Source organism: Centropristis striata, chromosome 4 (assembly GCF_030273125.1).
Source record: "Centropristis striata isolate RG_2023a ecotype Rhode Island chromosome 4, C.striata_1.0, whole genome shotgun sequence".
Taxonomy (NCBI): Eukaryota; Metazoa; Chordata; class Actinopteri; order Perciformes; family Serranidae; genus Centropristis; species Centropristis striata.
This window is the reverse complement of record NC_081520.1, coordinates 29,131,498-29,159,286: the sequence shown is the minus strand read 5'-3', so window position 1 is coordinate 29,159,286 and position 27,789 is coordinate 29,131,498. Positions and strand designations below refer to the sequence as shown.

General features: G+C 37.4%; 2 protein-coding genes across 3 annotated transcripts in view; one reads left to right on the top strand and one right to left on the bottom strand.

Annotated features, from left to right (window-relative positions):
• LOC131970134 (alpha-2-macroglobulin) overlaps positions 1 to 21,254 on the top strand; it is a 47,302-nt gene extending 26,048 nt beyond the window's left edge. For both annotated transcript variants that reach the window (XM_059331426.1, XM_059331425.1), the window contains exons 21-36: positions 1,372 to 1,493; positions 3,788 to 3,839; positions 4,521 to 4,604; positions 4,767 to 4,943; positions 5,919 to 6,000; positions 8,425 to 8,581; positions 10,535 to 10,609; positions 11,424 to 11,589; positions 13,005 to 13,201; positions 13,314 to 13,529; positions 14,433 to 14,551; positions 15,855 to 15,945; positions 17,695 to 17,763; positions 18,214 to 18,319; positions 19,145 to 19,186; positions 20,557 to 21,254. In XM_059331426.1, the coding sequence (XP_059187409.1) occupies positions 1,372 to 1,493; positions 3,788 to 3,839; positions 4,521 to 4,604; positions 4,767 to 4,943; positions 5,919 to 6,000; positions 8,425 to 8,581; positions 10,535 to 10,609; positions 11,424 to 11,589; positions 13,005 to 13,201; positions 13,314 to 13,529; positions 14,433 to 14,551; positions 15,855 to 15,945; positions 17,695 to 17,763; positions 18,214 to 18,319; positions 19,145 to 19,186; positions 20,557 to 20,579 (1,778 nt within the window). In that variant the 3' untranslated portion in view covers positions 20,580 to 21,254. The remainder of the gene's footprint in view (positions 1 to 1,371; positions 1,494 to 3,787; positions 3,840 to 4,520; positions 4,605 to 4,766; positions 4,944 to 5,918; positions 6,001 to 8,424; positions 8,582 to 10,534; positions 10,610 to 11,423; positions 11,590 to 13,004; positions 13,202 to 13,313; positions 13,530 to 14,432; positions 14,552 to 15,854; positions 15,946 to 17,694; positions 17,764 to 18,213; positions 18,320 to 19,144; positions 19,187 to 20,556) is intronic.
• The window catches only part of phldb1b (pleckstrin homology-like domain, family B, member 1b), a 117,257-nt gene continuing 110,510 nt past the window's right edge, over positions 21,043 to 27,789 (bottom strand). The window contains exons 22-24 of the mRNA XM_059331424.1: positions 26,866 to 26,951; positions 26,669 to 26,698; positions 21,043 to 24,536 (exon numbers count right to left, since the gene is read on the bottom strand). Of these exons, the coding sequence (XP_059187407.1) occupies positions 24,396 to 24,536; positions 26,669 to 26,698; positions 26,866 to 26,951 (257 nt within the window). The 3' untranslated portion in view covers positions 21,043 to 24,395. The remainder of the gene's footprint in view (positions 24,537 to 26,668; positions 26,699 to 26,865; positions 26,952 to 27,789) is intronic.

Sequence of the window (27,789 nt, the reverse complement as noted above, 5' to 3'; positions counted from 1 at the left end):
ATAAATACCATTATAATAACATTTGGATGATTCTATGAATTTATATTTTAGATTATAAATTGTGTTAATGGTCTGTAACACCAGTACTGATGCTCTGTAAAATCACATTTTTACTTTAAGTTTGGTTAGCAAGGAACAACTGTTCTTCTAAATGAACAGTCGAGTCCTCAGAGTCTTTTAGTCCAACTGAACAAGACATTTTTGTTACCAAAATGATCCATTTAATTTTAATGAAGTAAAAACACACAGTGCACTGTGCAGCCCTGCCCTTGACATGTGCCACTAAACAATTCTAATCAAGAGGGCTTCATCATTCGGCACACCAGGGTTAGCTCCAAACTGGAGACTCAGAACTTTTGGTGCATGAGGAGTTGACTTAAGAGAATGTTGCCGCAAAACAGGTAGCTGCCTGAAAGGAATTAAATCAAACCTGTGCACAACATGCATTCCCAAATGTAAAACACTATGGCGTGCCTTGGAAGTAGTAATGTAAAGTACTATAAAACACTCCTGAATGATCTGAAGAGGGTCTAATTATGATATTAATCCCAGTGCTAAATATTACCTTTTAGCTTCAGAGCAACACTATAAATCTGTGTCAATCAAAAATGGATTAAACAGCATCTCAAACAACCCGAAGCGGCTCTTCTCTCCCCTCCTCATTACTCCAAAGAATGTTTCCAAGTGAGTTTTATTCCTGTCACTAATAATATAATGCATTCCTCACATCTTTATAATTAAATACTGATGTTGTTTGTTCCGTCCGATGCCAAACTTCCACTCTCGGTGACAAAGATGAGACAGAACAAGCTAATTAGTCTGTATTAAGGGCACTGACAGCTGTTGCGTCTGCACTGCTGGAAGCAAAGAGAGGCGGCTGTTGTTGTAGCGCTGCCTGGCCTGAAAGCAGAGGATTTCTATCAGCCTCCATCAGCAAGTAATGGAGACGAGGCTCTGATGAATGTCAAATTGCGCTCCTCTAACTCCCCCTTAGAGGAATGCTGACAATCACTTGTACTAACAAGTCAGGTAGTATCTCTGACGAAACACTCAGAAACCTCTCCCTCGGGGGCTGATCTGTACTTGTCCTCTGTGTGAAGGATTGTGGGCTGTGAAGGAAGGAAGGGAGGGGGTGGGAGATATAGCGGTATAATAAGGCAACAAATAGGGATTAATGAGGGCGAATGAGATGGGGAAACAGGGGGAGGAAGGAAAACACAGACAGGAGGGATGGAGGAACAGTGAGGATAATGAGTTGGATTGAAAAGCAGACGGGAAGCTGCTTCACCTCCGTACACAAAATGTGACAGTGTGACAGGAAGCCGGAGCACTAATCAATACAACCCTGTGTGTTTGTGTGTGTGAGCGCAGGTCAGGTGAATCTGAAGGTCAGCGCAGAGGCCCTGAAGACTGACATACTGTGTGGCAACGAGGTGGCCACCGTCCCTGAAAACGGCCAGATTGACACAGTGGTCCGCTCCCTGCTGGTGGAGGTCAGTGGCTGTCAAACACACACACACACACACACACACACACACACACACATTCTTGTACTTCTATCTTTGTGAGGGCCCTCATTGGAACAGAAAATTCCCTTGAAAGGTTATAATAGTTTTGGATTTTTCATTAGTTTTAGTTTTCATTTTGTTGAGAATTTTTGTTTTCAAATTCAGTTAGTTTTTATGAGTTTTTAGAGTGAGTTTGCTAGTTTTAGTTTTGTTGTTATTTATTTTAAATGCTTTAGATTTAGTTTAGTATTTATTAGTTTTAGTTTTTTGTAATGGGGTATTTGTTGGGTGGGAGATTAAAAGAGGTCACAGTAAATTTCACCTTTATTTCCTTTGTCTGATCCATCTTCATTATGTAGGAAAAAAGTAGACAAAGAAGAAAACGAAGGACATTTTTCACTATAACTTTAGTTAGTTTTATACAGTTTCAGTTAATTATCATTATCATTATCATGTAACCATGTAACCTTTAAAACAAAGTCTGAAGTCTCAAAAAAGCCTTTAAAGAAGTGAGGAACGGCCGAAATGTCGTCACTTTGCAAAAATGTCAATGCAAAAATGTCTCATTATGTAGGAAGTACAAGAACACACACACACACACACACACACACACACACACACACACACACACACACAAAACAGAAAACACACACAGAAAAAAACAGCGTAGCACAAAAGTGACACAAGCAGAACGTCTCAGTTCAAGAACTAATACAGACATGTATATACTTTTTTTTCTCCTATGAAAACTGGGGAAGTAACATTTACCCTTTTTTGGGGGGTAGGGGTTGTAGTTTCTGCAGTTGTGCTTGATTAGCATGAGGCTAAAAAACAACCTGAACTACATCAGTTCAAACCCTGTTTTTTTGGTCATCATCTATAATAAGTGACATTTGGATAGCAACAAATGGGATATGCTTAATGACAGAACTATGCAAATTACCACATTCCTTTTACATCTTGATAACCACACATGTAAATATATAAAATATAAAATTCCAGACCTTTAGGCCGGGGAGCTAAAGAAGGCCTATACCTCGTTTGTGGCAGACAAATCTTCCTCTTTTTTAGTAGTTTTGTTTTCCCATATTTAGTTCCGTTCTGTTCCTGTCTGTTCCTTTATATTTCATGGCACTATCGCTGTTTTGTGTGCTGCCCTTTGCACCAACTTAAAAAAAAGTGGTCATACATTTAAAATTTAGTTTGAATGTGTAAAAGACGTCCCCTTAAAGGGATAGTTTGATTTTCAAAGTGGGGTTGTATGTGGTACTTACCCACAGTCAGTGTATGCAGTAGTCAATCTCTCAATTTCTTTTAAATCACTTCTTAAAACCGACTTTTATAGACTTGCTTTTATAATAATATAACAATGTAATGCTTTCTATATTACTACTCCTTTTTACTTCTTTACTTTTTTACTCCTTCTTTTTACTACTTTCCTTTTACCTTATTAGTTAATCAATATACTTTTTCTTGGCATCTGAGAATATCTTGTGACGTTTCCTATGCTGTCTTTTATTGTTTTTTTTTTCTTTTAATGCAATAATTGTTTTTAGCCTTATGGCATCATTGTCATCTGTGATAACCTGCTCTCTGTCAAAGCACTTTATAAGCTGTTGTTTTTAAAAGGTGCTATATAAATAAAGTTATAATTATTGTAATTATTATTATTATTATTATGATTATGTTACTTGCAGTAGATGATGGTCTTGTGTGTTCCCCGGTTGGAGAACCAGATGCGCTACAGGCAGGAAACGAACATATTTTAACCATGTAAACAAAGGCCCAGCCTAACAATATTATACCCGTTTATGTGTACACTGTATTAATGATATGTCCTCTGATTTTTGTTGCTATCCTCAGCCGTTTCATTTGGCAGTACTGTTTCTCAATTGCATTCTTTTTTTTTTAAAACAATATTTTTATTAGTTTTCAAGTTTTACAATAAAATTCAAATAAACAAAATAAATGATAACATACATAATCTCAATTGCATTTTTACCAAAACAGCTGATCTGCAGCAGTGCACGAAGCATATAAGTGTGCTTGTGTGTCTACGATTGAGAAAAAGTAGTGCAAATACATTGACTGTGGGTCATACAACCACTTCATAAAACTATCCCTTTGATCAGCTGGCCACTGTTTTTACATTACTTAGTTCCCAACAAATGCACCATTTGTTTATTTGTCTACATTTAGTGTTCTAGTGAGTAGTGATGGCTTGTAGCAGTGATGCTTTTTACTAAAAACCATCTCATGTCTTTCTCTCTCTCCACAAGGCTGAAGGAACGCCACAGATGGTCAGTCACAACGCTCTCCTCTGTCCTGCAGGTGAGCGTTCACAGACCACCTGCCTATCAGCGTCTGTTATCTGAAAGCCTCATAGGTTAACGGCCATCTTGATCCTGTCATGAGTGATTAACTGGGAGGACAGTGTCGGGGTCAGAGGCTGCAGCTCTCACTGATGACTGATTGTTAATGACTGCTCATTATTGTTCAGAAGTGTTTGTGTTTGTCAGATTGGAGATAAGTTGTGTTTGAAATGAAACAGATGGTTGTAAATCGTTTTCACTACGAATGCATAAAAAACAGCTGTAATTTGGTTGAATACAGTAGCTACACATAGCTGTGATCGGTCTGAATTCAACTCATTAAACAAACAAAAAATTGTTTTCTTGTTGTTTGGCAGAGAGACCTGACAAAGCATGAATTCTGACTTTTTACACATCTATATGATGTAGTTATTTTGGTATACTTTTGATTAATTTATTGCAATTCATTCACTGGCAAATCTGTTTATTTGGAGGGGTTAAATGGGTTAAATGCTAATCTAACCAGCTGTTGGTTGTGGTTTTAATTTACTGTACAGATATAACAGGAATATAACAATAATCTAATAATCTTCAGCTCTCAAGATTTAAAATTATGTTCCCAAAATATGAAACTGTTTCTTTAACGTATTTTCCTCGTTTATAACTTATATGTTGTCTTTTCTGCTCTCTGTGTTGCCAGATGGGCCTGTGGAGAAGAAAATCTCTCTCCTGATGCCTGAGATGTTTGTGGCTGGATCAGCCAGAGCCTCTGTCTCTGTACTGGGTCAGTGGTAATATTTCACTGTCATCTCTATACTCTTTCTATCAAGACTCAGCATTATCATGTGATGGACCAGCTACTACTACCCACTCTTTATGAACCTATTAACCTGCTTAGAATACACTGTTGTCAGCGTGTAATGTTGTGATCTTCCTCACTGTGCAGGGGACCTGATGGGCCGGGCCATGAAGAACCTGGACAGGCTCCTGGCCATGCCGTACGGCTGCGGGGAGCAGAACATGGTGCTGTTTGCACCCAACATCTTCATCCTCAACTACCTGAAGGCCACAGGTCAGCTGACCGAGAACATTCAGGACAAAGCCACACGCTTCCTGGAGAGCGGTGAGTTGATGTGTCCCATCTGTGATGATGGACAGTGAACAAGTTCAGACACTCACCTAAACTGAATATTCCAGTCTGCACATTACCACCACCAAGAAATACCGCCGGACTTCCATTTAAAGTGGAGTAATTTCTTATAAAAGTTCCTTGGATGTATAAAACCTTTTTTAAAACCCACATTAGCTCGTTCTAAGGAAAGCGTGGCGCATTACTTCTTCATGACATCACGACATAAAACTTCCGCAGCGTGTTTCCTGCCGTCGGCTTCCCTCTAAAGTTCTGGCTTGAAAGTCCATGCCAGTTTTTGTCTGTTGACGATAGGCCAAGTAAAACCAGAGATGAAGTCAAATATATTTAGTATAAAAATACGGAACTAGATGTTCTCCTCATTTTACCTCTTATATTTTAAATTTGTAACCAACATTTAAAATTCAGATTTTATGGGTGGGGGGTTTTGGTTCAAAATGTTGATGAAGTCAATTTGAAAAAAAAAAATCAGGTCATACAGTTGAGGACAAAATAGCCCAAAACTCCAAAGTTAATTTCACCACTAACTACAAAAACTTTATTTATGGTAGAGATACAGTTTCTATGTGTCTATATATTATATTACAACTATGCTACTTTGAAAATTGATATGTAATCGTAGGCTGTTGATTGTATTTGATAGACGTGGAGACAATTTCTGAGGTTTGGACCTTTTGAATTTAAAAGATTATCTCTGATGTAGATGACAGATAAAATGACTGTTGCACCAAAGTAGTAAAATCTTGTCTCACTGTATTCTAAACTGCTGTGAAGTGTTCTGACATCCAGTGAGCCTTCAGACTCTTGGATCTATTATTTAAAGCAGCCCTGCAGGGTTGTATCAGCGCTTCACCGGCGGAGCCCCCCAGCACTGTTTTCTGTCTGTCTGTCTGCGAAGACTTGATGGTTTTGTTCGTGTGTGTGTGTGTGTGTGTGTGTGTGTTGTAGGATATCAGAGGGAGCTCACCTACAAACACGATGATGGCTCCTACAGTGCCTTTGGGAAGAGTGATGAGTCTGGAAACACCTGGTCAGTGACATAATGAATGTTTTTATTAACATACAGTGCTTAACCAATTTATTAGACAACCCGTCTTAAAACGAGAAAACATAAATATTTTAGAAATCTTTATCAATAAATAACTATATTTTACATCTTAATCAAGAAATAAAATGTGCTTTCCTATTTTTAATTTTTTTTTGTAAAACAGTAAATTCATGGATAACAATAATTATTATATTTAAGCATTAAAAATATATTTTTTAAAGAGCTTCTACATACATTTGGTAATGATTGCACCATTACAGAAACATAAAACATGATTTTGGTAAATACTAATGCTGTTAATTTAGGACAGCTGTGGCACAAACCGTTGGTCTAATAAATGTGTTAAGCACTATTTATAAACTGGTCACAAGTTTGATTCACTTTTACAAAAACTGAATCAGTTGTAATCAAAACCAGTGCAATTTATTTAGTAATACATATCTTCAGTGACATATTATTATTTTTTTGTAAGGATGGAGCACATTTTATACACATAGCATATTTTTAGAATAGAAAAGTTATTTTTATAATATATATATATTTTTAAATGACACTCATATCAATACACAAGCTGTTATATTCATAAAAAAGTATTAATATTGCATTTGAAGTTGAAAAAATGCCTAAATACTTGATGTAAAAATAGTTTCAAAACTGAGGAGGAACCAGAAATACCGCCCACTTTCTGTTCACTTTACTGACTCACTTGTCACTGAAACTTGCCGCCATGTTGTTTTTAAACCTAGAAGTACAAAAATAATATGAATAAAAAAAAGAAAATGTTCATTTATATAACTGATGATATATTGCAGTTGCATCAGTGGTTATATTAAAACATTTATCTCGAGCTTTACTGTTAAACTGTGAATATTTTCAGCTTAAATCTCACACTTTGTTTGATGAGAGAATAAGAATGACACGCGGGCACAGTGGGAGGTAGACACACACACACGCACACACAACCACGCACACACAGCATGAGTCCTTTCTGGCACCAGCAAGCGTCCTAATAATTTACTTTATGGGGAACCTGCCAGACAATATTAATATTTGCATTTAATGGGCTTAAAGCACAGTGCCTCAGGGGATTTAACAAACCCTCTGCTGTTTGAAAGGGTGCTGGGCAGTTTGGCAGTTGGTGAGTGTGTGAGTGGGTGTGTGTTTGTGGTTTGGAGAAACTAGGGCTCTCAAGTGTTTAGTTACAATATAATTCTAGATATTTTTCTCAGGAGTTGGTGGAGACCAAAAATGGAGCAAAAAGGAAGAGTGCATGCTGCAGTGAATTAGTAAGGTGGCTAGAAACGACTCAAAACAATTGGTGTATGTCAAACTCTAATAGTGGTTCCCAATAGTCATGCTGCAGTGCTATTTAGTATGCCAGGAAAGGATTCAGTATGCCACAGTGCAAAGTATTTCAAATACAGTATGACAGGAATACCAGGATTTCCGCTGCATCTGGTGGCATTCTACACTGTAAAAAAAGATAAACAATAGCTATTCAATAAAATTTAGGCAACAGATTGCATGCAATATTATTAATTAAATCTAACTAAGTTACAAGTTGAGTTAATAACAACTTAACAGGAAATACCTGTCAATTAAAAACGGACTAATTCTATTGTGTTGGATTCATTCAAAATTCTCTTGATTTAGAATTTCATACACATAAAGATTATATTTAATGTGATCAAAATAAGTAGATTCTATCTCAGACATTTTTATATTAAAGTTACTTAAACAACTGCCTCAAAATCAAGGACGCATTTATATTTAATACATTTTTTCAAATATATTAAGTAACATGAAATGACTACAGAATAATTTATTACAGTGTATAGCATGCAAGCTGGCATGCTTTTCCGGCTATTAAGACCCACAATGCTCTGCACAGCATATATTAGCAAAGGAGGATGTCTGTATAGTAATATAGATACTGTATGCAACAGTATGCACTTCATAAAGGTAGCTGCAGTACGTACTAAATTACTTTTTATTATTTTAAATACTTTTTTCCCCAAGTGTCCAGAAAAATAATCAAAGCACATTTATGTATGCACCTTAAAATATCAATACAGTTCAGCAGGTTTGACAAACTGTCCATGCTGATTATGGTGCAATACAGCATGTAGTGTACTGTAAAAAGTTTATTACTGATATTTTACTTTGCTGCCTCTCTGTCGGCTGCAGCTGTCTTTATTGGTGTGCGGCTCAGAGGACACTGATTGTTTTGCAGTGGCTGCAGCTCAGGCCAGACGTCATTGTTAGACAGGAGGCTAGGTTATGTAATTGTCCTGAAGCTGGGTTCATTTGGAGTTTATCAACACAGGGTCACATGGTTCTATTTTTTTTCTCAAAAAAAATCTTTGTGTGTGTGTTTTCTGTATGTTCTTGTATGCGATCTTCCAGGCTGACCTCTTTTGTGATGAAGTCGTTTGGTGGGGCGAGACCATACATCTTTGTTCACGGCAAGCACATTAAAGAAGCCCGGAGGTGGCTGTCCAAACACCAGCGGCCTGATGGCTGCATCCGATCTGTGGGGAAACTCTTCCACAACGGCATGAAGGTGATGACTTCAGTCTGAACATCTCAGGTTTCACATCAGCTGCGTTCGGAGCTCTGCTTCACTGAATGTGGCCTATAAGACAAAACCACAGAATAAGCTCTATGTGAGGAGCAATTTGCATAAAGTTGAGAGCTGTGAGTGTGTGCAGAGAGCAGAGAGTATTAGGCCTGCAGGAGCACACACAGACACACACACACACACACACACACAGCAGCGGAAATATTGCAAACAAATTAATGCTAGCCAGTTCCTATCAAAGTACAGCATTTACTGAAGCCGACCAACACCAAAAAGACATGACAGCTGTGTGTGTGTGGAGGTACCTGTGTTTTATTTAGGTGGATATTATGAATAAAGTACTGTGGTAGTATTCAGATCCTTTACTTCAGTAAAAGTACTAATACCACACTGTGAAATTACTCCAAGTAAAAGCCCTGCATTCAAAACTTACTGAAGTAAAAATACAAAAGTATCAGCATCAAAATGTACTTAACATATCAAAAGTAAAACTCGTTATGCAGATTGCACCCATTCAGATTGTTTTATATATTCCAAATATATTATTAGATTATTATTATTGATGCATTTTTGTAGGCAGCATTTTACTGTTGTGCAGGTAGGGCTAATTCTATCTACTAAATATACTTTTATGTGGTTTAATTTATGTGAAATCATTTTAAAGTTATCATATTTTTATGTTAAATCTTGACCTAAAAGGAACTAAAGCTGACAGCTAAATGTAGTGGAGTATAAGTATAAAGTGACAGTATCTCAAAACAACTGTATTTAATTACAGCACTTGAGTAAATGTACTTGTGAGCTGTTGGTTTAGTGGTTTGACCCTCACAACAGAAACAGAACTGCTGCATTTTTAAAAAAAAGTCTTTGTTGCCTGTTGATAAAGACACAGTTGGTGTTTATTGACGTCAGTGGAATATCTCACTGTCACTGTCACCGTCTCAGACATTATTGAAAAGGTTTGTTGATGATTGTCTTTAGTCATAGTTTTCATTAACGAAATGACATTGGAGTAGATGGGTTTGTGTTTTCATCCTGGTGGTTATTTTGTCAGGCAAGGAAAAGAGACAAACAGTTTTGTTCAGTTAAATTGAATCCAGAGTTTAATGGCCAGTGGGCGTGCATGTGTAATAAAACAAAAATGCAATCAGCAGTAACTGATTTAATTTTGTCAACAAGTGGAAGAAAACAACCACAGTATGTTTCACACATAACACAGTGCAGCACAGGACAAAATAATATCTTAAAACAGCTAAATATAGATTAACTGAACCACAATGACCACAGAGACTCGTTCTTCATCCCTCTCCAATCATTTCCTGTCAGCTCGCTACTGTTGTCTCACCAATAAAGGTATTGGTAACGCTTTATATTAAGGTCCTTGTAATAACCATTAATTAACAAGTAATAAGGCCCTTGTAAGTCCTAACAAGATGCTTATTAACATTATTGTGTGATTATAAGCTTATATAAGTGTTAATAATGGCATTACAAACACCCATGACCCACCCATTATGTCTTTGCCATGCCTTTATTAATCTTATTTTGTTTGCTTATTGATATTAAAATATACTTTATTGCTCATCTATTATAAGTTAACTATGCTTTTTGCAACTACCGGATCTAAAGCGAGAACAATGCCTTATTACTTGTTAATTAATGGTTATTAAGGACCTTATTATAAAGCGTTACCAAGGTATTAATTTTTTTTTTTTAAACCATGCAGTTTGTCATGATTTGGGGAAGACAGGTTAATGTACTGTATGATACTTTGTAATTAAAAGTAAAACTTAAAATGTATACTTTTTCTTCCCATATCTCGAATCATATTGCAATTGCAATATCAGTCAAAATAATTGCAATTGATTATTTTTTTGTGCTGCAGCAACATGAAGTCGAGCTGTAAATGTGCTGCTTGTCTCTTGTTCCCATCAGGGAGGAGTGAGTGACGATGTGTCACTGACCGCCTACATCGCCGCCGCTCTCCTGGAGCTGGACACCAACACCACGGTGAGTCTGATACTGCTCTCATTTTAAATGTTTATCAAATAAGGTCCATTTTTTTATATCTTTGGACTGTAAAAACTGGCAGATTTCCCATTGTGTTTGCAGCCTTAAATGAATGAAATATTTTTAGAATGCATCCATAAATATAAATTGTTATGTAGTATCTTCTACAAATGTACATAATCAACCAAAGAGATCCAAAAAGAAAGGAACCACAGTTTTATCAGGTCCACGTGTATAATCTAATGTGATCCAATACAACATCTGCATCCATAAATTCTGTCTTTACAATAATAATAATGTTCAGTTCTGATTGGCACTGTCACATAGTTATTAATTTAACTTCATCTTCATTATAGAGGTTGTAGTTTGCAGCAGTTTTGAACATTATATTCAGAGGTATTTCTAATATTTTGGTTCATCCAATTTACATACATGGTAATGCCAACACCACCCACTGTGAGCTCAATAATAAACATAGATTAGAATTATTACCTTTCTGACAGTCAACAAAACCTGAAAAACTACAATCTTTGTAATTGTAGAATAAATGGTAGAGCTGTTGTATTACATGGTATTGGTGTACCTAATGAAGTGGCCAGTCAGTGTATTCACCCTCATCCATAGTGAGTGGATGTAAGTGCTTGTTATCTCTCAGTGTTGCCTTTCAGAGACGTCAGCAGACGTTAGTTATTGTCTCTTCAGCATTAAATAGTCTGTTGCCTTTTATATGTTAAAGCAAACACTTTTTGGGAAATCTGCATATAAAACTGGTTAAATACTAGTCTCATCTTTGTGCCTGCCTGTGGTGGGACAGGACCCCATGGTGCAGAACTGCCTCAACTGTCTGAAGGAGGCAGTAGCCGGCCAGCTGGACAACCTGTACACCACCGCGCTGCTGTCCTACACCTTCACTCTGGCTGGAGATGAGGAGATGAGAAGCAAACTCATCACTTACCTGCACCAGAAGGCCAACACAAATGGTAAAAACCATCAGCAACATCTGCACATCTGGCTGTACAGCTGCTTTTTTCCTGCTGCTATTAACCCTATTTAGTCTGTTTTGAATACTTTTCATTCTGCCACTTAAACAATGTTTACTATGCCATCCTGGTATATTTTTTCAGCACAACCTCACCTATATGACTTATGAAATATTTTTTTTAACCCAAAATAAACAAAAAAATATATAAAATCTGATTTTCAAAATTATGTTTTTTTTAACTTTGAAAACACAATCATGCTCAATGAAGAATTTTAAATGTTGGCAACAAATATAACATAAGAGGTTAAATGAGGAGAACATCTAGTTCTATATTTTATACTAAATATATTTGACCTTATCTCCAGTTTTACTTGGACTATCATCATCAAACAAAACTGGCATGGAGTTTCAAGTCAGAACCTTAGAGGGGGTGCTTCATTTTTACGTTGTTAATGCGGTCGTCTGTTATTTTTGTTTATTGTAGAAAAAAATATTTATATTGTTTTACCTGTGCTTCCGAATGTACTTTAGAATTTTGTTTTTAAATATTATTTTGAAACTTTATTGCATATAGTGTCAAAAAATAAATAAATAAATATATATTTCAGTTTTATTTATTTTCAAAAAGGTTGTCTTAAAGAAAAGGTTGTAACAGCTGTAGTTTGGTTGTTGGTAGTAGGTAAAGGTAGAACAGATAGAACTCTGTAATATCCATATAATAATACAGTTTTATAATCTCTGGGCTGCAGATCTTCCTGCTCAATAACCTCCTGTGATCCTGCGTCCTCATATGTGGACATTTCATTTTTGTTTTTTTTTGGACCTGATACTTAATTCTGCTTAACTATAACATGTTGTCCTCAGTAGTACACACTCTAGAAAAATCACAATACATTAATTAGTGTAAAAATCAGATGGCAACATCTTGGTAAAGTCAATCAACAGCTTATCCCCAGACAAAAGTGGACCAGGTACAAAAGCTGATCAAATTTTATGGTTAAAACTTGTTTATTTGTGCTTAATAATGTTTGTTGTTTGATATTCTGTGCAAGTTTGACTATTTTTAGCAATAGCAACAAGCTATGACACTGCTAATCAGGAAGTACTCATTTGAGAATGAGACTTTTACTATCGTTCTTCCAAAGAGGGTGTAAATGTAAGGAAATAAAAAGTTTTATACACTGATGAATTAATTGTGTTATACAGTAAAATTAACCCATTATTTTTTTCAAAAACTACTTCCTGTTCAAAGACAATGCTTAGTTTTTGTACTTATCATGTCCTACAAATCCAAAATATCTAGGAGAAACTAACAATACAAACCAAACAAAAGCTTGGGTCTCAGGAGGTTAATTAAACTGACGTGCAGGACTTTGCTCACCTTCTAATGGAAAACTCTGTTCTGACTGGTAGGGGGCAACCGTCACTGGGTCAGAGCAGGAGCTTCTCAGAAAGGCCTGGACTCTCTGGAGGTGGAGATGACCTCCTACGTGCTGCTGGCTCTGCTCTCCGGTCCCATCATGCCGGACTTCGGTTTGGATTACTCCTCCAGCATCGTGCGCTGGCTCACCCAGCAGCAGAACGCATACGGGGGCTTCTCGTCAACACAGGTGGGACAGATCGCACACACACACACACACACACACACACACACACACACACACAGGGGGTTCATAGGTTGCCTCTTACTGTTTTTAATATGTGACACGCTCCGCTCCGCAGGACACTGTGGTGGCCCTGCAGGCTCTGGCTAAGTACGGCGCTGCCACCTACAGCGCGGAGGGCAGCACTACAGTGACGGTGACCTCGTTAGGAGGCCTGAACAAAGAGTTCACGGTGGATCAGAACAACAGGCTGCTGTACCAGGAGGAGAAGCTGAACGAGGTCCCTGGAGAGTACGTGGTCCGAGCTCAGGGACAGAGCTGCGTGCTGACACAGGTACGATCCACCGCAGAGTTTGAACTAATAGAGGGACAAAAGAGATTCGGGAGAGAACTTGAAGTCGAAGAGAAATGACTCCACTGCTACAGTATGACTGTAAATGTGAAAATGAAATGACCTTATGGAAGCTGACATATGGAAGCCTATCTCCACAAATGAGACAGGAAAAACATATCCTGTAAGTCTATACAATGAGAATCATTAACAAAATAATGACCTAATATAGAAAAAAAATGAGTTTACTCAAAATGAGACTCTCAGACTAATGACTTGGTATCATCGAAGTAATGATTAGTATCAGAAAATAATTCATTTTCTCAAAATGAGAAATTTCCTCAAAATAATGCCTTGGAATCTCAAAGTAATCACTTTGTATAAAAAAAATATAGAAGTTTTCTCCAAAATAATGAGAAACTACCTCAAAATGAGAAACTTTCTCAAAAAGAATTACTCAGTTTCTCATAATAAGGACTTTGTACTGAAAAAGTTTATGTAAACATTTTCCAAAAGAATGACTTAGTATTGCAAATGAGAAACTTTCTCAAAATGAGACTTTCTCAAAAAGAATTACTCAGTTTCTCATAATAATGACACATTATATCAAAGTAATTACTTTGTATAAAAAAAGACGAAAAACTATCACAACATTTTTGAGAAAGTTTTCTCATTATTTTTGAGATAGAAAGACATTTGAGATACTTTATTATGTTCAGAACATTTCTCATAATGAGAAGTTTTCATTAATTTCTAACTTTTTTTTACAACTTAAAATAAAGATTTTTATTTACAGCTTTATTATAAAAAAGTCAATGATGTTAACAATAACCAAACATAAGTAGGCCTATGGTTATATTAATTATGACTGTAAACCGATGTTTGTGATGATCTGTCTCTCCACAGATCTCCATGCATTTTAACATCCCCCCTCCGCCTGACTTCTCTGCCTTCAACATCTCCACTAACGTCATGGCCAAATGCAACAGCAGCCGGCCTCAGCTCATCCTCCTCATGCCTGTCAGGTACTGTCTGTCTGTCTGTCTGTCTGTCTGTCTAATTGATGATTTCTTACACATTTTTGTAGAACTGATCATGTGACATTGTTGACTTGAAATATTACATCGGCAAACATAATTTTGAGTAAAAACAGATCCAGAACTCTGTGGGGTTTAAATAATGACTTTGACCTTTGAGATGACCTTATACCACATAAACCAGCCAGCACACAGACCTTTCTTACTGTCACGGCTGCAACAACTACAACTCATTAAAAAGTTTTCAGATACTTGTTAACCCTAAGTCTACAATAGGCCAAGTGAAACCGGAGATAAGGTCAAATATATTTAGTATAACAATATAGAACTAGGTGTTATCCTCATTTTACCTCTTATATGTTGTATTTGTAACCAACATTTAAAACTCTTCATTGAGCATGATTGTACGGTGGCCCTGAGAGCTCACAGCGCTGCTTGAGAAAACACATGCAAATAAACAAAATACAAGCAAATTGAGGAACACAAGCGCAGCATTTAGAAATCGCTGCAAAGACCAGAACACAACAGAAGTGTTTCCAGATGATGTGATGCACACATCCACATCTGGACATATATATATATATATATATATATATATATTATCATGTTATTTCAAGATGATGATAATTTCAATGTTATAACGATCATAGCGTGCTAACGTTAGTGGCCGATCGATAGCATGCCAACGTTAGCGGCCGATCATAGCGTGTTAACGTTAGCCAGCGATCGATGGCATACTAGCATTAGCAGGCTAGCAAGACCAAGACCAACTCTGTGCCATTGAGAGAGACCAACTAAAACGTGTATCATTAATTGATTTGTTTAACTGCAATGTGATTGATACAGGCTAGCTGGCTAACGCTATATATCACGTTATGACATGAAAATATCATTATCATGAAATAACGTGATTGTCTAAATGCTGCGCTTGTGTTGTCAAATTGATGAAGATGTTTTCTCAAGTTGCTTGTGTTTTGTGTATTTGCACGTGTTTTCTCAAGCAGCGCTGTGAGCTCTCAGGGCCACCGTATGATTGGGTTTTGAAAGTTCTTTTGGGTTCAAAATGTTGATCCAGTAAGTCAAATTTAAAAAAAATTATCCGGTCATATAGGTGAGGTTGTGCTGAAAAAAATTTACCAACATGGCATGGTAAACATTTTTTTTAGTGGCAGAATGAAAAGTATTCAAAACAGACACATCAAACATCTTTAGAACATTTTATCGTGGCAATAAGAAAGACAATATAATTGTGTGTGTGTGTGTGTGTGTGTGTGTGTGTGTGTGTGTGTAGGTACCAGGGCAGGAGAGAGGAAACCAACATGGTCATCATCAACATCAAACTGCTGTCTGGATACATTCTGGATAAGAGCTCTCTGATACCGGTCAGTTCTTCAACAAGCTGCACGCATTTAAACCAAAATAAACCGGCCACTTCATTAGGTACACCAGTACAATGTTATCCAACAGCTCTACCATTAATGCTACAGTTACAAAGATTGTAGTGTTTCAGGTTTTGTTTACTGTCACAAAGGTAATAATTCTACTTTGTTTATTATTGAGCTCACAGTGGGTGGTAATGGTGTACTGGAGAGGGGGCGCACGATCATTTCTATGCAAGGCTCGGCATCTATTAATTTGGACGTGAGCGGAGGGTACGATCAGATCTCACGTCTGCTCTCAGACGTGTGGACTTCACGCTGACTCAAATTTGCGTACACGAGCTGAGTCGGAGAATTGATCTAAGACTATTGTATCAATGCCTGGAGCTGATAAACCTCTGGTGTTTTGTTTTGTAATGGTGACAAAACAAATCATGTTTAGACTACATCATTTATCACTAAAAGCTGATTAAAAATAAATACACCGTGCAACTGAAATTCTTTAACCAGAATACTAGCCGAGGCTATTAAATGTTGTTGTCTTCTGCTATTAAATGTTTACCGTTATCGGGCTGGACACTGGAGCGTCAGCGTCTCTTCTCCAGCAGTTCTGACCGGATAGAAACATTTCCAATCAGCGCTGCCACACGCTCCTCTGACTGGGACAGAATTCTGACTAAACATAAAGAAGTGAATAATATCCCTCCATCATAATAATAATAATAATATTTGCATGTTATATATTCTGTTAGGCTTTATATATCACAATGTATAAATGAAATATTCCAACCTCACCAGGAGTTGGATGCTCCACTGCTACTTTGCTGACAGCACCACTGATTTCCTTCTTTTCACTTTTTATGCTGCCAAACAAAACCAGTTTGTTTTGTTGCAGCTGTTGGACGTCAGCGTTTCACTTTCTGCTTCTGAGAAACTCCTCTTCTTTTGGAATTAAAACTTTCTTTAAAACATTGTTTACCTCCTTCAACCAAAAAGCTGTGAAAACTTTTAAGTCTGTGCTCCAAATGTAAAATATTCACTGAATTTGTTTGAGTTTATAAGTATACTTTTATTTCATAAACCTCCGTTGCTGCGATTTTCTGTAATATGTCTATATCGCTACTATTGTTATTTGTAACGGTGTACTTTGCTAATAAAGCTGACTTTAGAGGGGGGGGAATCCTCTTTTTGGCCTTCGGTGTCGTAAACTCTGGAGGCGAGCCATCTGAATCGGGTATATATTGGGGCGTGACATTTAAATGACGCTTGTTTCGAGCCGCCCCATTTATCAACAGCCGATCATTTTTACACTGTAATTGGTGAGATATGATCGTTTGATAAATCCCACGTCGTGAACCCTGTCGCAAGACGAAATATACGCTCAAATCTGCGCTCGTTTCTACGCTCCTTTGATAAATGAGGGCCAATGGTTTTAACCTAATACCACACAAACAATTATGATATTTCATGTCATATGCATCAAATCCATCAATCATTCATAGTGTTAGTGACATCAACCAAGCGTTTGTGGTAACAGACCTGCACAACGTTCAGGAGGAACTTTGGACCATTCTTTCTTACAGAACTGCATAAATAAAATAAATTAATAACTCTCTGACAGTGCCAATCAAAACTGAACATTAATATTATTGTAAAGACAGAATTTATAGATCCAAGTGTACCTAATAAAGTGACCAGGTGGTGTATGTTTAACGTTGTACTAATGGCAATCTGTGTGCGGTCCTTTGGCAGCTGAAGAACGACCGCTCAGTGAAGCGCGTGGACGTGGAGGAAGGATACATCAACATCTACTTAGACGGGGTAGGAAGTACTAATGATGAAATAATGCTCTATCAGCAGATTCATTCATACCTTATTGTCATAAACATTACCAGTGTGTAAGTTGTGCTACGCTTTTGATAAGTGAGTTAATGGTGAAGTTGGAAAAAATTTAATTATCCACATGAAGACCTATCTCTTCCAACAATACCTCGGTTAAGTCATGGTCACCTAACATATATATTAAAAAAAAAAAAAAAGCTCTTATTCTTTTCTCTTCTTTTCTTCTTTAACATATAGCACTCCTTTAGCGATGACAGTTAGCTCTTAAAGTTATGTACTTACTTGATTCCTATGGTCTATGTCTAGTACCACCAGGTTGAATGCACTTATTGTAAGTCGCTTTGGACAAAAGCGTCTGCTAAATGACATGTAATGTAATGTAATGTAATGTAATGTAATGCATGTATGTTTTTGTGTGTGTGGCTGCAGTTGAAGAAGGATGAGACGAGAATGTACTCTGTGACTCTAGAGGAGGACTTGCCAGTCAGGAACCTGAAGCCAGCCGTGGTTAAAGTCTATGATTACTACCAGACAAGTAAGAGCTTCAGTGTTTGTCTGTTTTTCTTTTTATGCATGTGATTTGCAAGTTTTCTGCGGAAGTAAAACAAAAACAATAAGATGGGGTTTGTGATAGGAAAAAAAGATCCTTTAAGTAATTATAATAAGAAACTTTCCAAATAATGACTTACTTTTGTTGAAATAATATTAATAATGAGTTAGTGTCTTAAAACAGTAACAAACCTTCTCAAGAGAGTTTAGCATTATTTGAGATACCGAGATTCTGAGATAAGTTATTAATTTATTATATATAAGAAAGTTTCTAATTTTTGAGATTTCAATTAATTATTTTGCAATACATTTATTATATTTAGAGTATTGTTTTTACAACTTTTCTTTATTTTACGTCAGTATTTTGACATAAGTTCTTCATTATTTTGAGATTCTAATTGAGTATTTTGTAATATAGTCATACAGTTTGAGAGTTTCTTATTATTTTTGCTATATAAGATTATAATTATTAGATTTAATGACTTTGTATTTAAAAAAAATAAGGTCAAAAATAATTTCAAGAGCTGGGATATTTAATGTTCAAACTGGGAAGCTTTGTTGTTTTGTAAATATATACACTACTTCTGATGATACAATTTTTATTTGTGTTTTACACAGCATCCCAGCCTTTTGGGAATTCTAGAATTTTTGCGATACTGATACTCATTGTTTTGAAAAGCTTTCCTTAATACAGTGATAACAGAGTCTTTTTTTCCCATCAAGTTAGTGGGAATGTAAATTACTTGAGTGTCAAAGTATTTACTCACTGTCACTGCTGTATAGCTCATGTGTTCTTGGTGTTTTTTTTCAGGTGATGAGGCGGCCACTGACTACACCTCCCCCTGTGCGGAGAGTAAGTCACATTTTTTTCTCTCTGTTTATGAGTTATTAGCCCCTTTCATAATGCGGTCCTGCAAATTTCCCGCTATATTGCAGGAAAGATCTGTGCCGGCTTTTCACCTTAGGGCGTTCATTGTGACATTCATGCCCTTTCATAGTGCAGTCTGGCGTCGCGGGACGAAGTAGGCGGATTGTGGGAGGAGACGATAGTGACAGCAGCAGTGCACAGTAGCACAGTGCTAATAGGCTACACAGTTAGCTTGGTGGCAGTACAGTGTGTATGTGCTGCAGCAGTATTTGTTCAGTTAGCGACCTCTGTTTTTACAACAAGCGGCGGACACTCTGTGCACAGTAAGCGATGTCGGTTTGTTCACGATCAGCGGCGGACACTTTGTGTACAGTTAGCATGCCGGTTTGTTTACAATAAGCGGCGGACGATGTGCAGTTGGCGATGGCAGCTGCAGTTGTTGTGCATGCTGCTGATTCGATAACCGTCGTACTGAGTGGGCGGCACGTGCGCGTTAATAGTGCAAGCGAGACGTTACAGAGCCGTAAATTTCCCAGCATGAAACGGCACTATGAAAGGGGCTAAAATTTCTGTTGTGCACAGATACAGGTTAAAATAACAGTATTATGTCTAAGCTAGTAATAATGGCCGAAGCAGCATTAATGAACACAGCTGTCATGTCATAAACGTGCCATAAACCTGCATTCTTTGTAACGGCCAGCAACTTGTTGCGAAGAGAAGTCTGAATTAGAGTCATTTTCTCATAGACTTTTATATAATCAGTCGGTCTCAATCGCTAATATCAAGGTTTCTTCCATACCGCATGATGTTCATTTAATAAATGATGGTCTCATTTAGAGTATGTGTCCCTTTTCCAGTGTGTTTTCAGACAAAACGAAAATTAATTGTAACATTTGGGTCGCCTAAAAATGTCTTATTCGGCAGTCAGGTGTAATAAAAGACACTCTCAGGAGTCAGCTGTTCAAAAGGGTAGTCCACATACATAACATAAAATTTTACTAAATATTTAAAGCTTCATATCAAATGTAAACATAAAATCCTTGTAAATGTTACTTCTCTTAAAACTGGTCAAATGGTGACAGTAAGTCTGAAAAATAGTGACGTCCAAATTAAGCTTCATGAACCATTAGTTGTTTTAGTTGACCCCATTTGATGGATGCAAAAAAATGCTTCAGAGATGGAAATTCATATTGCCTTTACGCCTTTGACAAGTGGGCGAAGGGCGCCATCTAGTGGGCTCAGAAAATAAAGAAAGTGACTCATAAAGATTTATTTGGACATCACTGCTGCAAATAGTGAATTGAAATGTATTTTTGTAGTTTGCAGGTAAATAACAGAACGTGTTTCCCTTCCAGGTGATGTCATCAACGAGCTGTAAATTCCACATGGAAAGCCCTGCTGGGACTTTTTTCAGTTGGAAGAATCACTGTCAGAAAGAATTTTCTAGATGTTTATTTTTTTTCTTAGGCCATTTATTTGCTGTTATTCCTTTTTAAACTTTTTTAGCAGTGTTTCATTGCAAGTGAATTTTACTATTTAGGAACAGGTTTTTACTTTTAATTCTTTTTGTTTGTCCATGGTAGGCTCCTCTCTATCCTGTTAGTAATGAAACAATAGTCAGTCAGCATGAGAATCCATTTGGTCTGCTGTCTCTCCTCGACACTGGAACTTTCACATTATAACCCGCTTTCAAGACAAACAGACCAGATTTTGTAACAGTTCTGTTTTTAATAGATTTGACAAAATCCATATTATTCATACGTGAAAGTAACGCATGAAACATACAGGGTACCAATAACACAGTATGGTCCGAGTATTGATTGTGACTGTGAGTGAGCGTGTGTTTGTGTGTGTGTGTGTGTTTGTGTGTGGAAGCAGGATCTACTTTCTAGAAAAAAAGTACAGTCTCATGAGTGCTAGGTGAGTTATTTTGTGTTTGTGTGTGTGTGTGTTCTGCTGTACCAGTAAAAAAAAAAGGTAGATTGATACATCACTACCATACAATTTGAAATGTAACTGACTGACAATAAAATTTCTAAAATGACAAAAATAAGTAAAAATTGTACTTCTTTTCATACAATACCATTTCATTTCATAGTAAGATTATTTTTTTCATTCAGGCATCCTCTTTACAGTATATTTAGTTTCCTTTCTTTTCAACATAGATAATAACAGTAATGTATATACCACCTACTATCAACAGACATGATTTAACAGCCTTGCCAGTGTTGAATAGATTGGTTTGCACATTAACTGTGCAGGGAAAGTAAAGGCAAGGGGGACAGAATATATTAAGGTCTTTTCACTAGTCTTCTTCTTTTTTAGAAGTAAACCTGTCACTATATCTCAGGCACCACAACCATAAATTATCATTACTGTACCAACACATGAAACTAAACAACAGTTCCACATGCTCGGAAAATCACAGCGTAGTTTGTCCTCTGCATCTACAAAACAGACAATAGTATCTGTGAACTACAAACCATCATGTTCACGGCCGATCAACAGACTCACAATGTGATGATCAACACTTGACGACAAAGAAGCCGGGCAGGCGAGCCAGGTCCGTTACAGTCTGTTAAAGCTGAAGTAAAGATTTTTTTCTTTTTTATCCACCCTCATGTGCGCAGGCATCTTCTCACAGTGGGGATCCAAAGTTTGTGTGACTATCACTGATGTTGGAATTCAGCGATGTGGTGTTAAAATAAAAGTTTTGTAACAAGGCAAATGTATGGAAGCCCCAAAAGCTCATAAACACAGGAGATAAAACCATAAAAATCACACTTTGAGAAAATAGATCACCAGATTTTTTTTTCTTATTTGTCCCTCAGGGCTTTCATACAAACTACAATCAAATATTTAAAACAAAGAAATATATATATATTTAAACCAAATTAACAGAGTATGTGGTCTCATATCACCATACTTGTGAAAATGTCTCATCTTTTGCAAATTAAAAGCTGGAAAACTGAGTTTGCACACAATATTGGTGACATTACTTTAGTTTAAGTTCAAACTCTGTAATTTTCAGTACTTCTGGTACTTTCTGATTGGTTAAGATATAAAGGAACTCTCCATCATTTAGTGTTGGAAGTTTAAGTTTGCAACAAGGGCTTTCTGTAGCCAGCTCCAAGCTGAACAATGACATCATCGGGGTAATTTTAACACAAAACTTCTATAACTCTCACAGGGTGATACTCTCTGTGATGTCTCAGCTGCAAAATTGGTGGTGTACTCCTTTAAAAACCAATATGCTTGATGTTTTGTGTATTCAGAGTTAAAATAATCAACGTGAACTTGCGGATCCCCACTGTGCAAACCTGTCCACATACTGCATTACAGCTCAGAAACTAAGTAAAATGCATTCATACGATTGTAGCCTTCCAGTGAGGCTGTGCGGGACTCACAGACACTGCATCAATAACAACACATAGTCAAGGCACAGTTCAGAATTGCATTATTCCGTATTGTTGATCCTGTGTGGGTGTGGTCTCTGTGGTGCTGCTGCAGGCTGGCAGTGATGATGGCTGCTTCCCAGCTGTGTAGTCGCATCATCAAGTTAGCTAAAGGCTACTTGGCAAATAGATGTCTGTCGTCTGCACACATGGATACGCAGTTTGCACCTTCAGTCAGCAACATGGCGGCATCATACAAACACCGTGAGATATGTTTAATATATTCACAAGTACACTGAGAATGTGGCAGCTATGGAGGCCAGTATACAGGGCTTTTTGGGTGTTGGTCATCATATGTTGAGAGTCCTCCAACTTATGATGGAGTGACCTTTTTTGTTGAATGAAAGATTCAAGATTGAAATTGCAAAAACTGGCCCTATTATAGTCATAAAAAAATCAAAATTGAAAGAAAACACCATATTATAGGATGTCCAAAATTTGAAACAAAAAAACCCCCACCACAACATAGTATGTCGATTTGTCAAAACTCATCAAAATTTAAAACAGCTAAAAATGCTTAAAATTGCCCTATTATAGTCTGTTGATTAATATTATGGCAGAATATTTCCAAATATTTGAAGAAAAAAGTCACACCATAGTATGTCGATTTTTGTCCAAAATGGTCAAATTTCAAAATGCTTAAGAATGCTAAAAATGGCCCAATTGTAGTCAATTAATATATATTAGAGCATAGGGCCAAAAAAATACAGAAAACACCATATTATAGGATGTCCAAAAATTTAAGAAAGAAAAGTCATCCTATAGATGTGTTGATTTTTGTCAAAAAAGTGTGATTCTTTAAAATCTTTCAATCCTGAATCATTATTCTGGGTTTAGTGTAAAGTTTTTGTAATATTTTACTGTATAAATACTGCAAAAAATAATGTCAATCAGCAGCTTCAGTAGTAATTAGAGTACCAGCTTTTCAAATAGTAATTAGAGTACCGGCTTTTCAAACCCTGTATTGGTCGAACCATAGTGAGAACTGCAGAGTGAACTCCTCCTGAGCTGTGAGTGGGTCAAAGTCTTAACAGAATATGTCTAATTACTTTGGTAAGCCTATGTGAAGTAATGTTACTAGTATGTAGCCAAAGACACCGTCAGCACTGACATGAAGTGACTTGTGTTTTACTGGTACAGACCTGTACAGATTGGACTCAGATCATCTCAGTCCCCATTTTGAACAAGACTCTTTCAGATCGATTTCTGAACTGATTAACCTTTTGATTGAAGGTTCTTTTCACCGGTTTCTTTCTAAACTGAGCATAGTCATAGTGATGGAACACTCAAACAAAACATTGGCATTATGTCATTTGGCAATTTTCTCTATACGTAAAAAAAAAAAAAAAAGAAAGGAAAGAAAGAAATAATACAAAAGATCCAACAAACAGTAACTACAAGATCTCCATTTGGCAATATAGAAAGGCTTTTTAAAAGTCTTTGACAGGTATACGTTTTGGTTTATATACAGATGTGTGTGTCTGTTTATGTGTGTGTGTGTGTGTGTCCTCCATGGGCTCCCTTTTTCAATCCAAACTGAATCACGTAGAAAATGTGGAGGTGAAAACATCTACAAAACAAAATCAAAGTGTGAGATTAAAAACGAAATGTAACAAACAAGGCGCTGTGTCCGCTATGGACTGGAAACAGGAAGGGCCTGTAGAGTCTTTGATGGGAGAGTCCCTGCCGAAACTATCTGCTCGTCACCTGCTCTCTCTCTCTGTCTATCTCTGTGTCTCTCAGTTCATGAACTGTGTGTATCCCTCGGCTCCTGTGACGATCACATCCATCCAGATCCTCATGGCCTCGGCTGCGGGCGCCACCATGTAGTAGAGACGGTCGTGGGTCTTTACACAGAAGGTCAGGGAGGGGTTCGGGCTCTGCAAGACGACAGAAAACTAGAATCAGACCTTCCTAGTGGCAGGGTCAGGGCCTTTAAGTGCAACTTTGTGGAAATACCACAAACCTCCGTATAGTATTCTTAATAAAAGATATATTATTTTGGCTTTGAAAATCTCTTTCATATACAAGAAAACATAAAAAAGAACATGCAGCTCCGGAGCCACGTGTGGCTCTTCAGGCAGTGGCTCCATGTGGCTGTGACAAAAAAAAAAACATACAAAACAAAATGTTTATTTCTTTACACTTTAAATGTAATTTGGCATTGGTGTAGGCCCAAAGCAATTTGTATTCTTCAATTGAAAAAAATGTGTAGATATACGGCAGTAAAAGTGTTTTTTAAAACATTTTAGTCAACTACAATGTGCTTCATAGCTTATGAAAGTCTACGGCCCGGCCCAGTTGCCTCTAAATTTTGCCAACCTTAAGCTAGTTTTGAATTTCCCTCGCTAGACTAGTAACCGATTCCAAATCTCCTCAGATATTTCTTCAGTTTCCAGCTTCTGATTTGCACTATGGTCCTGGCTGCATTCCGACAAAACCATGTTTATAAATGCTCATTGTGACCAATTAGTAAGGTTGGTAGGCTAATTTAGACTTAGTAGGCTGTTTTATGTTCATTCTAAGGCTCAAAATAAGGTTTGCGGCTCTATTATGGTGGTTATTTTTTCGTATTTTTGCCGACAGTGGGTCTAATGAAATATTTTTACATAGTTCTGCATTAATGTCTAACAACTGCAGGATCAGTTTTCATGCCCAGTGAATTAAATGCCGTTATAGAAGCAGTTCTGCAGGAGTTTGTGCTTCGAATGTATTGGTATTACATTCAAGTGAAACAGAGTTCATCAAAACATTTCTACAAAAATAAGATATATACTCTACTTGTTGATCTTTGACAAACATAAGTGATTAAAAAGTGTCAAAACTAAAAGCGAGCAAAAGAAAAAATGATGAGACTTTCTCAAAATAATTACATATCTTGAAAAAAATGAATTAGTATCAAGAACTGACAAAATTCCTCAAAAATACTAAAATACAGTCATTATCATTGTTTTGATGCACTACAGTCTGCAGTCTCACTAGTTTTTTCTATCCAGTTATTATTTTGAGAGTTTCTCAATATAATGAATAACTTATAGGATCATTTTCACTGGTGGAAATGGTCTTCCATAAAATAAAATAAAAATACTGTCTATCTGATACACTTATCCAAAAACACTACTGTCAAAACACATCAGTCTGCCCCTGATGTGCACAGATTCCATTAAATTAGCCAATGACAGCAGTCCATAACGAAAAGTACATATTAATAAACTTTTACGGCTGTTTGCTGGTGTTTTTGTAAGTGCAGTCAAGCAGATTATTGTACAATTGAATATTTCATTCTGCCACACATGTTCCACTCATCTGCATCACTTTTCCTTTTCTAAACCATCATCTTTCTGTCTGCTAAGTGCATCAGACTTTAAAGTTTTTTGCTCTGTAATGTGACATTGGAAGTGACAAGTAAAATCAAAGTTCCAGAGTTGATCAGAGCCACACAGTAAGTCAGAGTGCGGAGCGTTGCGACAGGCCGTCAAACACAAGCACACACACTGAAGATGAGGAGGCAGCAGCAGCAGCAGCAGCTCGGCTTTATGTTGGAGATAAAAAACAAATGACAAGACGTGTAATGCTCAAGTCAAGCAGCACGCAGCGTGGATCATAAAGAACAGAAATATGGCCAAAAACTACACCTACGGCTCTACGGAACATTTCCTCAACAGACAAGTGTCTCTGATGGAGCTTAAATGGGACTAAAATACCTTAAATCAGTCAGGAATTATTGTTCTTCCCTGGATTTGCCTGTTCAGCCTACATCACATAAAAACTGAATATAATGAGGGTATTTTCTCTGCTGCTTGTTTTCTAACCACTTGACTGGGAACACTGGGATGGACGGAGGGATCAAGCAGGATTAGCAATTCAAAACACAAGAATCACACCAGTGCACTGTCTTAACCATGCATCAGCAGCCACTGAACCTCTGTTTCTGTCTCACATCATACAGTCTGGTTTGGAAACACAGGGTTACAGTGAGGTTAGATGGGAGAACAGAAAGCGTGATACATACACTCGTCATATTCAAGTTGAAAAATCCCTTCTGTGACAGCAGCCGGCCAAAGCAAAAGCACAAACGGGGAGAAAAAAGAAGCAAACCACAGAGAGAGTGCAGAAGCATTTAAATGAAAGAGAATGCAGGATGAAAATAAACAAAGTGAGAAATAGATGGGAGAAAAAGATTGCTGTCAGACTGTGTTCACAACAAACCTTTGTGGCACTGCGGAGGTGATCGTAATAGACCTCTTCTATCGCCTGGAAGTAGATCACACCCTTCAGCTTGGTCTCATGTTTGTCTGTGGGAGGGAAAACAACGTGGTCAGAGACTGACGTATATCGGAAAAGACAAGATGCATCACTTCCATGTCACCTAGAATAACAACGGGAGGAACACACGATACGGTCATTAAAAAAAAAAAAAAAAAAAGGAGAAATCAAACTTTGATCATGACCAATTTATGGTTTGTGATGATGGATGGAAAAAGACAAGCACAGCACTTTTTTCCTCTGTTTTTAAACCAATGGTGCTCTCATTGTATTTTCAGACTTGACTGCATTCTTACGCTACTCTGGTACATCATTGCAGTTTGTTTCATCAGCCACTGCAGAACTGCAGTAAGGAACCGGTGGGGAACTCAACACCCCTCTCTACCTCCAGGCACAAACACTCCACAAGCCAACTTAAGAGTAGTAGGTAGAAACGCAGCGCTTCATTTCGAGGAATAACACTTTCCTCTTAATACGCAGCTATTATCCGCTAATGACCTCTTTAGCATTCAAATAGCCCTGCATTTGCATCTCATTTGACTGCATCTGAATAACCAAAACTCCGCTTGTGTTGATTAACGTGAATTAGCGGCGCTCGTGACTTATGCTCGTCACCTCTCGTTCGCTCATTGTTCAAGGTCAAGAGACAAGGGCAAGCGTTGCATCTCAATCAGCCTCCTCAGAGAGCGAGCGCTGTGCGCATTTTAACTACTGCCAAAGTGCTCTCAGTACACCTCCTCACCCTGGCTCACTTTCAACAAGGTACGCTTTAAGCAGCTTTAAGCAGAACCTTCTGAGGACTTCAAAGGCCTGACAGTGAACAAGTGTCCCAGGGCTCACAGCACATGATCAAATTACACTACCGTG